Below are 16,207 nucleotides of genomic sequence, written 5' to 3' on the forward strand. Positions count from 1 at the left end.
GTTATACTTTTTCTGTTTAAATATTACCTTCTTCTCCAGTTGTAAAAGTGATTGTAGAAGAGGGCTGGCTACTACCCACAGCATTATCTGCAACTACAGCCACTTGGTAAGCTATCCCTGGCCGCAAGTCTGAGAGTAGAACGGAAGTCTGAGTTCCAACCACTTCTAATTCTTCAAGGCGGTGAGACTGGGCTACGCGCCAGTACTGAACCGTATACCGCGTTATGGGAGAGTTGCCGGTATATGGAGCCGTCCAGCTAATTGATGCTGAGCGACTCCATGTCTCTGAGACTTTGACATCCCGCGGTGGCTGTGGGACCTCTGCATAAACGACACAATTGGATTGTAAAAATGTAAATTTCTTAATGCATAAGCATCAGACGGTTATAAGACCCAGCAAAATAATAATGTCGTCCTTCAAATCGTTCCTGATTAAGCTAATTTAGCACTTTTTTCAATTTAGCACTCATTTAAGATTATGTCATATTTAGCTTATTTCATATTTTACGCAGTGTATATGATTTAAAACGCATACATCAAAGTGTTGTTACGTTTAGAATATAGAACCTTTTTGGTCTTATGAAGCTTTCATTTAAATTACTCACCAAGGATAAGTAGCTTTACTGTGCGGTCATCGTTTCCGTGTTCATTTTGGGCCAGGCAGGTATAAATGGCGCCATCGGTACGTTCCGTTGTCGTGATGAATAGTTCTGAACGCATACTTTGTTCCGAATACGTTTCATAAATTTCATACCTGTAAGAAAATGTTGTACTTCTGATATATTCGTTATCGCAAGGAAATTTTTCTTTCTTTGACCATATCAAATCATTCATTTTTTTCTATTATCAATAGCCTTGCAATAACAACGGTTAGCTACAGAAATTAGCTCGTTTGTAGAACCCTTGAAATGATCTTACGTTGCCTGCTCTTCATAACCTGTATTAGTTGCTAGCTAAAGCGATCTGCGTAAGGGAAATAATTTTTTTTTTCGATTTTCGGTGTTTTCACTTGAATTGCCACTGAATTAGAAACATCTATATTATTTTACAGGGTTTTTTAGAAGACTTGTTTGGATGCTCATCGCTCCAGTGTAACGACTAGGATATACCGCCTGCTTCATCTTTGTCCCCATGCAAGCGACTGCATATCAGTTATTTTCGCATAAATTATCAAATCATTTAATTAACACTGTTGTCACTACCGTATTAAAAAGGGCGTTGTCTGCCGAACCTGCAAGCTCTACTGTCAATTCAACTTATGGCGTCTGCACTAAATTGTATTTGGCAGCCGCCCCATATTTACCCTTTCTTTCAATTTATACACTTTCCACTTCAGCCATCCTTCGCAGCTCAACCTCATCTTTTTTGGGGCTATGCACCTACCCACATGTCTTTCCTGCTATATATCCAGCGCCAGCATTTGCCTGACAAAAAAGGGGTCAACGCTTTCCTAACATCTAACGCAGCTTAGGTCTTTAACTTGACTAGCGCGCGTGCGGTCGCAAACACAGTTGAAATCTAGCTCGTCTGTCTTCTTGAGTTGTGTGTTTACACATTCGCTGCTATAATTAGTGTGTCAAGCTTTAGGCGTTTACAATAAGGAGGCCCATTGAGCTCTGAGCAAAGCTTGGGAGAGAATTAAAGGGATGTGAACTCTACAGCAGGAGCAAATAGTTGAGCAATGTTTTTCTGTTCACATGAGCAAGTAAAGAACTTCTTAAATTGATTTATTCGACTTGGCCACTTAAGCTATTTCAACTTGATATCTCCTCTTTATCAAGTTCTTTGCATGCCAAACTTAATTGATAAATTTGCAATCTTTATTCATTGAAACTTCATATTCAATGCCGAGAGTAATACTATAGAAATTAGCCCACTTTTCAGGCTATAGTACATTGGATCAAACGTAGCATATCTAATGATATCGCTCAGCTAGGCAAAAGGCTAAAGGAAAGAAATGCCATCCCGGAAGAGGACAATTTTGTAATGAGGTTCGCACTGCAAGAATCATATTTAGATGGACTGCACTTTTTGGGTGCAAAAGAGTTTAATTTTAACGTAGGCTACATCTGTCGAAGCTACCAAACTAATCTCGTATCTCAAATTCAAACATTGTTCAAAAATGCTCACAATACTAATGTTATCATAGTGTATGACTGTCATTTATACAACTAACCTGTTATTTGGCTTCTTGTCAATAAGCCGGTTTCCTTTAGACCATTTAATATGTAATGGAGTATCGCCTTGAACTTCGCATGTTAGTTTTACATTTTCTCCACGACGAGCGCTTACCACTGAATGTTTTTCTCCAAATTTTGGTGGCACTTCAAAAACATATATGTTAGATTATCATATAATGGTATAACCTCAAGCGACTTCAACACTACTAACATTAGGCGCTAATCATTAGCGAAAAGTATTGAAGCTGCAGTATGGGTTACAAAAAATAACGGGTTGCTTAACTCTCATGCAAAATAAATATGAAATCTAATGACGGGAGCCTTTGTTTAATAAAAACACGTAACCGCCAGTAATTTTAGGATTACCGATGGATGGCACCACATGTACGCCGCTTAATTTTATTACTGTGATACACGTTGTTAAAGTCTAAAGTGGATGAGTATAACACAAGCGAAAAAAGAATAACACGGATGTAGAGAATACTTTATTAGCCACGTCCTTTGCTCTCTACTACAATAATAAGAAGAAATAGTTCTTCATAAAATGGATACATTTGGTGAGCAAATATTTTTACACTGTTTAATAGGAGAAAGGATCTCTTCCAGTATTAGATTGTTACAGCGTGTATCTGAAACTTTTTATTGAAATAATGTTTAATGTACATCGTCAATAACTCTCACTACATAATCACTGGTTATTTGTAACGTACTCGTCTGCTGATGTACAAAGAGAATAAAATACCTAACTTATAGAGAGATTAAAAATAAAAAAAGTAGTGAATGCGGAGATCATTTCTGAGGGACAGAGGTGTTTTGTGAAATTATTTCAGAAAAATAATTCTACAAAAAATTATGAATAAGCCAATTGAACTACAATTACTCTTTAGCCTAATGTAACGTTCCTCGCAGCACAGTGTAAATTCAAGAAATAATGCAGTTCTGTCTAAGATAAAGCTGAAATTTAAAAAGAATAATCTGACTGCTAGAATAGCTGTACTGAAACACGTTAATTTGGTTTAAGTTCTCTATCTTAGTTAAGTACATGCGATTAGGAAAGCAATTTGCCCTTTTTACTTTCAGAAGATGTAATAAGAGACGTAATCATGTAGAGATTTAGCAGTGTAAAGGTTCACTGACATACAAAAGAGTTATACCCCAATATATTCGCTCATTTCCTTTTATTTTTCTTACTAAGACGTCCCGTTGTCTAAGGTGGAAGACCAACTATCATGTTCATGTATCACGTACAGATTATGACATTTAAACTGGAATTTTTTTTACACTTTGTTTCTAAGACTCTATCTGAACAAAAACAAATAATTCAAGGAAACTTTTTTATATGCATTGGACGTGTCACTCCTGGGCTAAGTATTCATTCAATGTAACTATCACTAATCGCGATCAGAGTTTTAGTTCGAAACATAAACCACTCACTAGTCACTTTCAAACTATTCCTTTATGTACAGATAACTTCTTGACAGTAACCATCAAGCGATATTGGTAGGTATGGGCTTGTGTCGCTCAAATACACATACAGAAAATTCTAACGAAATTTAATTTTAGGCCAGTTCCAAGGATACACAACCCCAAAACTGCCAAAAAACGTAAAGAGGCGCAAACGGGCTTAAAAAGATCAAGGTTGAAGTTCGTGAGGACGATCCAATCGACAACTAATGTTCTCGTCTCTCAAACGGCCATAAATTTTTGTATTGAAAATTACTTTTGAATCATTTTGATTAACTTGAAGGTCCCCTAAATCTAAAGCTTTTTGAAAGGCTTTCTGTTTGTCTCGTAGAAAATTTCCTCGAGTTTTTCAAAAGCCTCATGAAAATTAATAATAGCGTACATTGCTAATTTCAGCAAAAAAGAGCGTCTGATTTTGCTAGAGGTTCACCTGGCGCGAAAAGGTTGGATAATAGCTCATTTTTGCTTAAACTAAGAAAATGACGCACTGATTTTTACCATCACGAGTTTGTCCCTTTGTTTTACTTGTAAAAAACCTTTTCAAGCTGCCGCATCGCTGTTTTTATTATTCGTCGACTTGTTTTCTTCGTTTTTTCCTAAAGGAATGCGCCGTAAGCGGCAGTACAACATATAAGAATATTAGATATCCCTATATTATTTTTGTTCTTTTATACACGTAAGTTTTATTTCTAATAATGCTAGTTTATGTAATATGAGGTGGCCATGGAAGTAACTGGATGTAGCTCATGTAGATCGCCGAAAAAGGTTGCTTAAAAGTTAAAAGAAAAAAAGCACATAACCAACGCGCTAGGATCGCTGCCTCAACCCCACCAGTAATAGCCATAGGACGAAACAAAAAAAGTGCGAGAACATCCGCTCTGCATTTAGCGGAGAAAAAGGAAGGAGCAGTAACATGACACGCCAGCATCAAAAACAGAGAGCAGCGCTACATCAAGAGCAACCTGACCTCAGCTGGCCTACGACGAAACACAACTGCATTCATCAATTTTATTCTCGTTTCATCTCACATAAAGCTTTTGTGATAAGCGAGGAAAAACGGAGGTCCTGGTGATTATTTGCGTCATGTGTTCACCCTATGATTTTGTCTCATTGTTACGCCATTTTTCGCAGGGTCCGTCTAAACAAGTTAAATACAGCATGTTTATTTAAGGGTTTAAACATCAGTAACAGTGAACAGAACGCATGAGCATCGAATGCGCACACACAGACAGTACTCAATAATGTCATTTCAATCTGTTAGTTGGATGGGCAGTATGCAATCACCTGTTTCTGTTATTATGTACAAATGAGGAAAAAATTCAATAAGCAGAGTGGTAAAAATTAAGATGCACTTTTAGTATTATTCCAATTTTTATAGCAAATATTGTAAACAGGGTATTCGATTTTCTTGGAACTTGCGATAGCTCCGTCGGCCTCTGGCGACGCATTTTGGGGCTAAAATAAAGTACAAACTGAGGTTTTATACAATCATGTTAGGAAATCTACAGGAAATAATTCTTTCTCCAGTTGTATCATTCCACTTCTATTAGAAAGGTAGCAGTTTTGATGACAAGATGTTCAAAGATAGGCTACAATAGCTTTTAATCAGACATCTTTAACATAGTCAATGTTGCTTAAACATTATAAGTCTCCCACATTTTTCGAACTGTAGAATAAATTTCACAATTTACAAAGCCTTGCGCCTTTTCGAGGCATTTTTTGGATTACTGTTCGGATTAACTGTTGGATGTTTGGATTACTGTGGATTCGGTTACTTGCCCAATCTAAACCAGGTACAGGGCTGTATCAAAAATAATAAAAAGCCAAATATATGTATTTGGGTGAAACATGCTTCATATGAACCTTATACTCCAGACTATACTTGTTTATTTGTGCTTTATATTAAGTTAAAGCACAGAGATCTGTTGCTGGTCAAACCTACGCAAAATGCTGGCCTTGTGTGCCGTAGAAGAAATAATGACACAAATGAAGTGAATCTAGTTATCAAGTACTTTACAAGAAAGCAGTTCAGTGTCTTTTACAAGGGTACAAATAGGATAAGCTTGAGAAACTATTTAAAGCTCTTCAGCTTATTCTTCAGAATTGCTTCTAATTGCAGTAGATAAAGCACCTTGAGCAGTCCTGTACATACGCATCGATATATACTCAGGCACACACACATATACCAGTATATATATATACTGGGACATTGGTTTTTTGTTTATAATCAGTGCAACGGACTCGAGGCCTGAAATAAATAACACACGTATTAGGATTCAAGTGCAACAATCGTCAATATTGAATATTTTATTCATTTTTTGAGTGTATGAATAAAAATAACAGCGAACATACCTTTAATGATGAAAAAAACCGTGGTAGCTCTCCGAAGTCACATAAAGACTACTGAAGTTGTCATGTTGAATGAGAGAATACGATGCATAGCTTTAAATATGCTGGTATGCACTTTAACAGAGTTTACCATTTCCTAGTTCGTTGGTTCTCATTCTTGCAAGCATCGTGGCTGTGCAAACGTTTCTTATCAATGCCTTGCTAATCTAACGAGCATTTACCAAGACAGCATCAACTAATAAATAAATTAAGCTGGATAAAATATTGATAGCTTTATCACTAGTTGTTATTTAGACACGCTGCAAACTGGAAGAAGCCATACCATCCTTTTTGCCTTTGTTCTTGTTGCTTAAATTGCTTAAATTAAGTATTAAATTATAAATAAAAGATATTAGCTTTTATTTGCTGCCTAGTCAATAATTATTTATGCTCAAAATAATGCTCATAATTAGATCGTTAATTTGATTTGGCTTATGTCGCTTGCTTATATAATATAATAATGTTTCTATAGATTGTTAATATCACAAAATAGAGAAATTGTCTTCCAACAACTGTACAAGACAATATAGATCCGAACAGATACATCAGTTGTAATATTTGGGAAACAAGCTAGTACACGCAGTATATCTCAATAATTTAAATCGTCAGTATGGTCCCGCTGATTGAATGATAGATGGCGCGATGTTCATGGGAAGCTGTGCACTGATAATCACCCTAGGAGCTAACAGAAAACAAGGGGAAAGGGTTCCCCAATTGAATTGTGGCTGAAATAAGCAATATTGGTATGATCATATGTATGAAATTGGTTGCTCTGCGCAAATTTAGTTTTAGCCGTGGCCGTTTAATTGCATATTTATGGAGTTCTAAAAAAGCCATTGAATCGATAAGTAAAAACTAAAAAGGAAAGCGAGACACGTTTTCGCAGTTAAGAGTTTAACATTCAACTATCACCATGTGTGAATAAATGCTGGTTCAGCAAACCTACAGTGGAATTCAGTCAAAACACTCGGCCAATTGGAAATGAAAAACGATTCCAGGTTTGAGATTCAGAAATTATAGACTAATAGTTTTATCTTTCTGAAATACTAACTGGCTATAAGGACGCAGAAAATAAAAGAGGCACCTTTGCTTGTTGTTGCAGTGAATTTGGCGTCGAATAACCATTAACGTTACGCCCTAATTCTTGGGGAACCTGTGAAAACATGGTAATTACTTCAGCAGGTATCTTCGTTCATAAGGATTGCGATTCTTTTGGCTTATTATATATATATATATATACATATATATTGATTAGGATGGAGATAGAACTACCAGAACTCTTGCAGTTATGTGCGATGCACATATAATTTCCAGATTGAACGGGCTGTATACTTAAAATTGTCTGCAATACGGTGCCATCTAGATCCTTAAGGCTTTTTCTCAGTCGATATAACTGCTTGAAACATTATACACGTTATAGTGACCATTATGACAGAGTTCAATCTGGTCTTAATACTATGTTAGATGGCTGTCCTGATTAGCAGTACAAGATGCCCCTTCCCAATCATTAATATTGAGGACAGAGGAAAACAACGGCACTCGCTTTGAATAGGTCCGTATCTTCGGATGTTTCGTGTTTAAAAATCGTTCCTTCACAATGGGCGCAATTTACAATGAATAGCACTACACATTAGAGTTCACTTAAGCACCTTAAACGGTTTTTCAAAAAAAAGTAACACGTATCTATTTTCGTTCTTTTGTACAGATAGTGCAAAGCATGAAGCTTTTGAATGATGCAAAGATGGCGCACATTTTGACAGGCAATACAAAACATTAAGCAGCTTACAGCTGTAAAAAGCTACAGAATTAATAGCGCTAAAGTACAAAGAGATTGAACCCCACCAAAACTGTTAGTGCCAAGATTTCAGGAAGTTTACGCGTATCTACCATATACAAAAAGTTACTGAAAGGCGCGAATAAAGTAATTTTCGATAGTAGTTTAAAACCTCTTGATATAGTTGAAAAAACATGAGCCAAGGAAAGCAGTTACATGTGCAAGCGAGAGGAAAAATGACAGCGTATAAAAAATCTTACAATGAGACTATTCTCATTTATGATGAGTCTTCCTGGACTCATCATAGACAACTACTAACGTATCAGCCGCCACAATCCTGCACACTATATTATTTACTTGACATTTGGAGAAATTTGCTATCAAAATACAATCTGCCCCACCACGAATAGTTGATTTGCGTCATTAACAGTAGATTTCAAAAAAATAATGAAAGAGATCCGCGATCTGCGACTGGCGTTTTCAGAGGTACAGCTATATGCTGTTATAAAATTTTAGGTGTTTATAATGACCGTTTGATCCGAAGAGATTTAATAATCTTCAGGCTTTGTTCGGGCTTGTATTGCCACAGCTTTGCAATAATTATTATATATTATAGCTAAGGGAAGTGACGATACACCATTAGATACATTAAAACTGTGTGATATCACTGCCATCAAGCGGTATCATGGTTACGATTGCGAAATTTGTGTCTTCGTTTTGCTACTCTTTAATCACCGGTTCAAAAACCTACAGTATTTACACGCTATGTGAAATGTACTTACCAATAGTGATATGGAGAGAGGGCATGGAAGAGGGCAGTAAAATAGAGATTAAATTATTGGGTGTTCGCCAATTATAGTTAGCACAGGTGTCGTTAAACGTCGAGACAACAGATTTGCTACGCAAAAGCCGGAAATCCCTAAATTGTTGTTAAGTCTGAGCATCGGCCGCCAATATGGGCATCGGACTTACTGCTCATAAGACTTTATGGCATACTTTATATGTATACCAGGTAAATGACTGAAAAATACAAAAGCGATTAAAGTCAATTTACGGTTGAAAGATCAAGATCAGATACAACTCAAAACACTTCTTCTATTTGGCAAGGTAATGATCACTGGTTTGTTGTACTTTGAGGCCGCTTTTTTCTGAATGAGTCGAGATCCTTTTTGTTATCATTAAAATTGTCTTTTTGTACAACTGTCATGGTATTACTATCAGTGTCAGATAATATTGTATATAAATATTATATATGATTATCTGCGAACCAAACAGAGGAGTCCTTAATTAATCCACGCGTTTTACTCGCTAAAAAATATACCTTCATAGTCTTTCCAATGAACCCTTATTAAAAATTAAACAATTTTGAATAATCAATTTTTATGAGTAACAGAGTTGACTTTGTGTCATGGAGACCAGGTCGTTAGGTTTACCACGCTTGTTATTGATAAGGTGTCGACTCGATACCTAATTCATTATCTCTTTTTTCTTGCATTAACAGTCCGCAATTCAGATGTAGATCCTTTTTAAAATACGTTACTGAATACGTCGACATATGGAACTCCATTTGTAACACAATTTTCTAAAAACTCTATTGTTAAGGAAATTGAGTTTTATGTCACATTGTATCATAGATCAGTTGTACCTATGTTTTTACATTGCCCCGTTATATGGCGTTCATGCTTTAAAAACATATCGATGTATTTGTGCGCTGGATTAGTGCATGATGCAGTGTTATCAAAGTGTCAGTTTTGTCAACGCCGATAGGTGAACAGCGTAATTCAGCTGATCTTAGAATATTTTATAAATTAAAAACACTTGACATGATAAATTATAATTAAATAAAAAATAGCAGCCTATGCCTCAGCAGAATAAAGGTACCATGGAAGATACGGGCACCGAGCACATTAATAATGATTTAGCGCGGAAACTGGCATGTTAGCTGGGTGAAAGGCTACGCACTCTAGTAGTAATAATATATCAGTTGTGCTTATCGCTGCTTGAAAATAAAGGAGCTTTTGTAATGTATAAAAAAAAAACATCCTCAGAAAAGGACACCACTCAGCGCTGATGTCACAGTTACTGTCATGTCGGCTAAATGTCAGTTATCGGTACTGTTTAAGGCGTTAGAAATCATCCTTATAATGCATAGAAACTCTGAAGCCATGCCGGAGAACTCCATATCTGTTGGTTACTATACACGAGAAGGTCCTACATATAGTGAGGTAAGATACATGTCTTTGTATCCAAGGGTTTTCCCAGTATGAATAATTCGCCTGTTAGCGGACCACTCCATCACGGGTTGTGGATAGCCGGACGCTTCGCACACTAGTTCTCCAGTATGTATAGCTGTAGTAGCAGATGGAATGATGACCTCTTGGGGAGGAATAGTTTTCCACAGAGGTGCAGCCGCTAGAGTTAGAATGGCACTAAAGCTATTTGTGCCGTCTCGATTGCGTGCTTTGCATGTATAGTTTCCAGAATGCTGCAGCTGCAAATTTTTTGTAGTCAAAAGTAGAAATCTCTCGACATATTTAACTTCTATTCCATTATTTTCACTGTGGAGTTCGTTGTCATCTTTGAATCAAGTAAGTGATTCAGCTTCATGAGAGAAGTAAATAGCTTTTACTAGGCTGCCGACAGAACTTTTCTCGGGAAATCCGAACGCTGTAATATGAGGAATACCTGAGATTTACTTTTTGGATACTGCAAAATAACATCCAATAAATACAATGCAATGCTCGCTAAGTTAGAAATTGCGGGTGCTTTGGTTTCAATTTATAACATACCTCCGTTAGCACGAAAATGTAAGGTAGCATAAAAAACAACGACTGCTACTCAATGCATTTCGAGACCTTCTTTAATGTTCATTAAAACAAACATGGCTACCCATATAACTTACGGTAGCCAAAAATCCAATTTTCTTATGCAGTACTTGTGGCGCTACCTATCGGCGATTTGCAGAGACTACTACACTGGCGTGTGACTACAAGGTTAGAGGTCGACAATACGTATAATTTTTGCAGCGGACCCCTTTATGTTTAGATCGGGAATAGAGTTACTTCTTTGAGAATCGGTTATTCATTAAATAATTTATCATGAGGTTACAGATAGTCGTTTGCCTTGCGGGTAAGTTTCTTATTGTTAACTTCTAATAAAGAAGAGATTACCATAGATCGTGATAGAGTCGTGTTTTATTTTGGTGGATCCAGTACGGTGAGAAAGGTGCTGAAGCTGCTCGAACTTTGATGGTTCTGAGCAAATCATTTATAGCTTCCCGCATATTTGGGGGTTGCAGGTTCGCAACTATTGAAGTTGGAATGTCTTCAAACTGTTTAGAATAAAAATTGTTTATCAGTATCAAGCTTCTTGTCATCTTTAGCTCACGTGAGAATTACCGCACCTTCCAAAACGCACGTTGCTTCAATATTTATACCAACCGCGTCAACTTTAAAAAACCCGGAAGGCGAAATTCGGGAAGTTACTAGAATAATTCATTTTATATACGACTATAGACAGTACTATATATACTCAATTAAATATGGTAGGTAATAATGATAATATCAACATTTTTACGATTAGATGCTACACACACTTTCGCACGCATACTTATCGGTTATTCTTATTTAAAACCTTAGCCGAAGACAAGCATGGTATTTAAAATAAATAAGTTCAATCCTCGTCAAATATATGTGCCGCCATATATACACTTATGCGTAGAAGGGTATATCTCGATGCTTGGTTGGTTTAATTGACTTTAGTTCAAATATACCTCGCTCAAAGATAAATGGCAACTATTGATGTCCGATCGAGCCATAACCGTTAGCAGCTTCATACTCTATTAGTATATTAGTGATAATGGAGTTTTGTTTTGGATATAAATTTTTCTCGGATAACATCAGTTTTGCAAAATAAGTTACGATTTCGAAGCTTATTTCGATTACGCGTTAAAGTCTGTTTCATTTGATTGATTCTTCGTATGCGAACCATTAGCGGCATTTTTGTACCAAAACACATTTGGTGCAGGATAACCTGTGGATACACAGCAGATTCACTTTTGATGTGCGCAATACGACCATATCTGAAGGTACACTCGCCCACTGCTGTATAGTCATTACGTTTAGTTCAGAGCTTCATATCGTGCACGTATAGCTTCTTAAGCAGCCTAGTTCACTTTTGCTTCCGAAAAGGCGCATCACTTAGATTTCACCTTCAACGATATTTAACCCAATAACGTAGACAGAATAATCGACGGCTTTTTTTTTCCTGAATACCATTATATAGTCAATCCAGAATTAATCTGCTCATGTTTTTTATGGGCATTATAATGCGATTCGTACTACTGTATTGAGAGTAAAAGGATAAAAGCTGCCCGTCGCATGATGTCTGCTTGCAGGATAGGTGCCAAATAAACATGGCTTCATATTGTTTAACAAATGTGCACTCTTAAACTCTGTCACGATACATGTGGAGCCATCCATTGGCCATTTTAACCACGTTTAAAAATGGCGGTAGGTTTAAAACTACCACCCAGTGGTGAGTATAATATAACTATAGCCATGTTTTGCCAGTAGCGCGTTCTCAGCAATAAAGAATTAATGAAATTGCATGAATGAAATACTAAGCACCGTTACTCACAAGTGACAGACACTTTGAATTTGTATTGTATGTTTCCGTACTCGTTTACGGCGCGACACATAAAAAAGCCCTCTGTTGATGAGGAATCAGATCTTAGCTGAAATGCTCTTCCTGATTGGAGTACCTCTGAAAAAAATTCTTCGTTGAAATAAACATCTAAAACTATAGCCTTTGATGTCAATGGCACTGACACAAGATAAAAAAGCACACCATACTGGGGCATTGTTGTTTAATTTCAATGAGAATACGACACCGAAAGCATTTTTCCCTCGGATTGACTGATAAAAAAAATGAAAGACCCACCTCCGTTTTTGTACCATGTAATATTTGGTTCAGGATAGCCCGAGGCGTCACACAGCAACTCAGTAATAGACATTTTTGTTGAAGCAACGATATCTTGAGGAGTGGTAATCCATTTTGGAGGAGATGGAACCGCTAGAAATGCGCTAAAACTGCCACTAGCGTTATCTTGATTTCGAGCAGTGCACGTGTAATTGCCAGAATGTTTTGGTTCAACTTTACGGATTTCGAGGATAAGCATATCCTCGACTTGCTTTATGCCTATATTGTCCACTCCGTCGAAGAGTTGTTCACCGTTTTTTGACCATGTCAAACTTACGGCACCACTGGATACACACACGACTTTAATTTCGCCTCCAACGGTTGCTTCGGAGAAGCCAAAAGGAGAGATCTTTGGAGCTCTTGAGATAACTGCAATGATCAAACTTATAGTAGTTTATAGCGCTATATAACTATTCCACTTCACACGATGAAATACTGTTTCCAGTCAGTATATGTGCATATTTATCTAGGACGTAGTGTATCAAAGAAAATCATTGAATAGTATTACTTCGTCTCAATATATTTTTTAAATTATATAGTTCGTGTATCGGCGATATTTTTACTAACCTGCGTAAGTGAAATGCGCTATGAGGGCGCAAAAAAGCAGTACACACAACTCATACATTGTTTGAGCTATGATCACATTGTGACTAAACAAATATGGCGATCGACTCGAGCGGTATCGAATAAAAATATTCGCAGCACATGTAGCGCCATCCGTCGGCCATTTGAGGACAAAGCAGTGGTCGCGGGTTGAATAAATTATTTTAAATATAAACACGTTCTAATGATGAAACTTCAAGCCCAAACTGACTTGAAATATGTTCGAATTGATAACCTGATGTACTCACACATCAGGGATACATTAAACATGCGTCGAATCACCTAGTGCTCGTATACTGTCTCATAAATATAAGAGTCTGGTGTAGTACTTGTGTTTGAAACAAGAGATAACACGCTTTCATTGGGAACACTTTCTGCAAGATCATATTTGTGTCGATCTGAATCGATGCCGCATTATGCAAAGTGTTTTTTCGCTCAGTAAGACATATATTTATCACTTTATGCTTAGTAAATCAACCCGCATTTTTTCCTCACGTGATATTTGATAAAGGCTAACCCGACGCTTTGCAAGCAATCTTTGCCAGTGTAGATATTGATGATGAAATGGATATGACATCTTTAGAAAACCTTCGTGATTCCATATTGTGCACGCTCAGTTCCCCTATTGTCTCAGTTGCAACTCCTCAATCATCGACATAAATTCGAGGGTATTATGTCTAAAATGCAGACAGGCAATACTTACTTCACTACCAACAAATGGTTCGTTATATCATCATATATATTATTAGCGTTGCCCACTTTTCGCAATTAATTTAATTTGGGAACTTGGGAGCAGAGGTGGTATCACCCGTCGTTTATTTGTAATATTTGAATATTTTGCCGTAATTTTCAAGCAACAACAGTCTTATTGATCAATGCAAGTATCATCACTAAATCTAGTCTCAGGTCGGCACATTTATGCATTGCTATAAGACTCTTTATATTATATATTAAACAAATTACAGGCTGTAGATATTCTTAATTTGTAACGAGTCAACCAATACTCGTTATCAGATTACGTGTAATTCCCGTAAAGTTATTTCCTAAAATGTTTGCAATTGCAGGTGCTTGTTTTTTCAGCTAGTTTCGTATACAGTATATAGTGCACAAGTAACGGTCGATTTAGGAAATTCTGAAGCTCTACATGTTGAATCCAACTTCTTTATTATTGAAATATTGCAACGACTCCATCAGGCGTCCGTAGCCAATTTGATGGAACTGCGAAAGCAAATTAAGCGCTGAATTAGGATACTGCTCCTAAATTATGCTTAAAATTTCGTGTTTGGATGGCAGAATACGTGGAACTTTTCGAATTCTCGAGTTGAGGTATGCTGAATCGTCGTACTTCTTAGACTGTCGTTTCACCACACACACATCGTGCAAAGTTTATTTTCCGGCCAACGAAGTTAATTTTTTTCCTAGAAAATGCAAGCAACCTTGGCGTCCCCTTCAATGCTGGCTTCATTACCAACGAATGGCAAAACGTGTCGCACTGGAATTTGTACATATTTCTATATTGTTCACCTTCACCTCTGCCATGGTACGATCTTCCAGAATTATTAGCTATAAAAGCAAATTGGTACGATAATATGTAACGGGTATTATGCTATTATAGAGCAGTAATTAGTTCATTTCTGCAATAAGAAATGAACAAATTTAACTTATTGATTTACTTTACAATAAAAATAAATCAATGAACTTGATTACAGTTTGCAACATCAGTTGGCAGAACATCTCAGAAGAAGCGTAGTGTTTATCTAACCTGAACCTTATTTCAGAACGTAAACGATACATGTGCTGGCGACAGCTATACCGAAACATTACAAGGTTCAGCCGTATGTCCTAACAGATAGATACCTTACACGGGATTCTATTTTTTCTAACTTAACTCAAGTGTGTCGTTAAATACTGGTCAAATATTTGCAAAAAAAATAATATCTCTTTTCTTATTTAAATAATGTAATTTTAAGACAATGTATATTATTAAGGTGCCCATAACAAGTAGCGTTGGTAATAGCTCGCATGACATCATCAATTGACTCTTACGATTTCCGTATGAATGGTAAGCGTTGCAGTTAAAATAATACCTTGTTAACAAATTATTACTGCTTCTCGATACACTTATGAAAAAGGGAAGCCGCGATATTGCGGTGAATGATTACATGTTTATTGGGTGCCTAGCATGTAAAGTAATCTGAAGCACAAGCACCCACGAATCTATTTGAAAGCACTTCCAGAATGAACCACATCTGAGAAGAATGAAGCGCTAGACTTGACGTATGTGCATAACCATAAAATAAACATAAAATAATCATACGTGTCGTGTAGGCCATTGCCAATTGCCGATCAAGCGACTAAAAAAAGGAATTAAAAAAAAAAAGAGAGAAATTAATTTTGTTATATAGCATTGGGCAACAAGAGAGCAATTAGTGACTTCTACGGCAAGAAAATTAAACCTCCATTCAAGTCTAAAAACCTTCAGGGTTAATAATAATTTGAATTTCGTATACAGTAGCGCGTTACTGATCTTGTTAAAACATATGAGAACACACTAAGAATTTTTTACAGGCATTGATTCCATCTATCGTTAGTGAGATAAAAGTTTTATGATAATGTAAAAAATGGTCTACTCAAGTTGGCATTACCAAATTGACTTACAGAATACAGTGATCTGAAAGTCATTTTGTATTGTTCCATGTTCATTCGACGCTTGGCATGAATATGACCCCGAAGAAGTTGATTCTTCTAATGAAAGATGAAACGCAGTTCCCTTCTGTATGATCTCTGCAATTGTAACACACATTGCTCATAGCTTTAA

The 16,207-nt window shown here is 36.6% G+C and overlaps 1 protein-coding gene across 1 annotated transcript in view; it reads right to left on the reverse strand.

Annotated features, from left to right (window-relative positions):
• Nucleotides 1-16,207, reverse strand: part of LOC111245403 (cell adhesion molecule Dscam1-like) — a 46,063-nt gene that overhangs the window by 10,294 nt on the left and 19,562 nt on the right. The window contains exons 11-16 of the mRNA XM_086978696.1: nt 16,048-16,173; nt 12,748-13,155; nt 12,445-12,570; nt 2,177-2,324; nt 606-754; nt 28-321 (exon numbers count right to left, since the gene is read on the reverse strand). Of these exons, the coding sequence (XP_086834822.1) occupies nt 28-321; nt 606-754; nt 2,177-2,324; nt 12,445-12,570; nt 12,748-13,155; nt 16,048-16,173 (1,251 nt within the window). The remainder of the gene's footprint in view (nt 1-27; nt 322-605; nt 755-2,176; nt 2,325-12,444; nt 12,571-12,747; nt 13,156-16,047; nt 16,174-16,207) is intronic.

The sequence above is a fragment of the Varroa destructor genome, unplaced genomic scaffold (assembly GCF_002443255.2).
Source record: "Varroa destructor unplaced genomic scaffold, Vdes_3.0 BEIS01000002.1, whole genome shotgun sequence".
NCBI lineage: Eukaryota > Metazoa > Arthropoda > Arachnida > Mesostigmata > Varroidae > Varroa > Varroa destructor.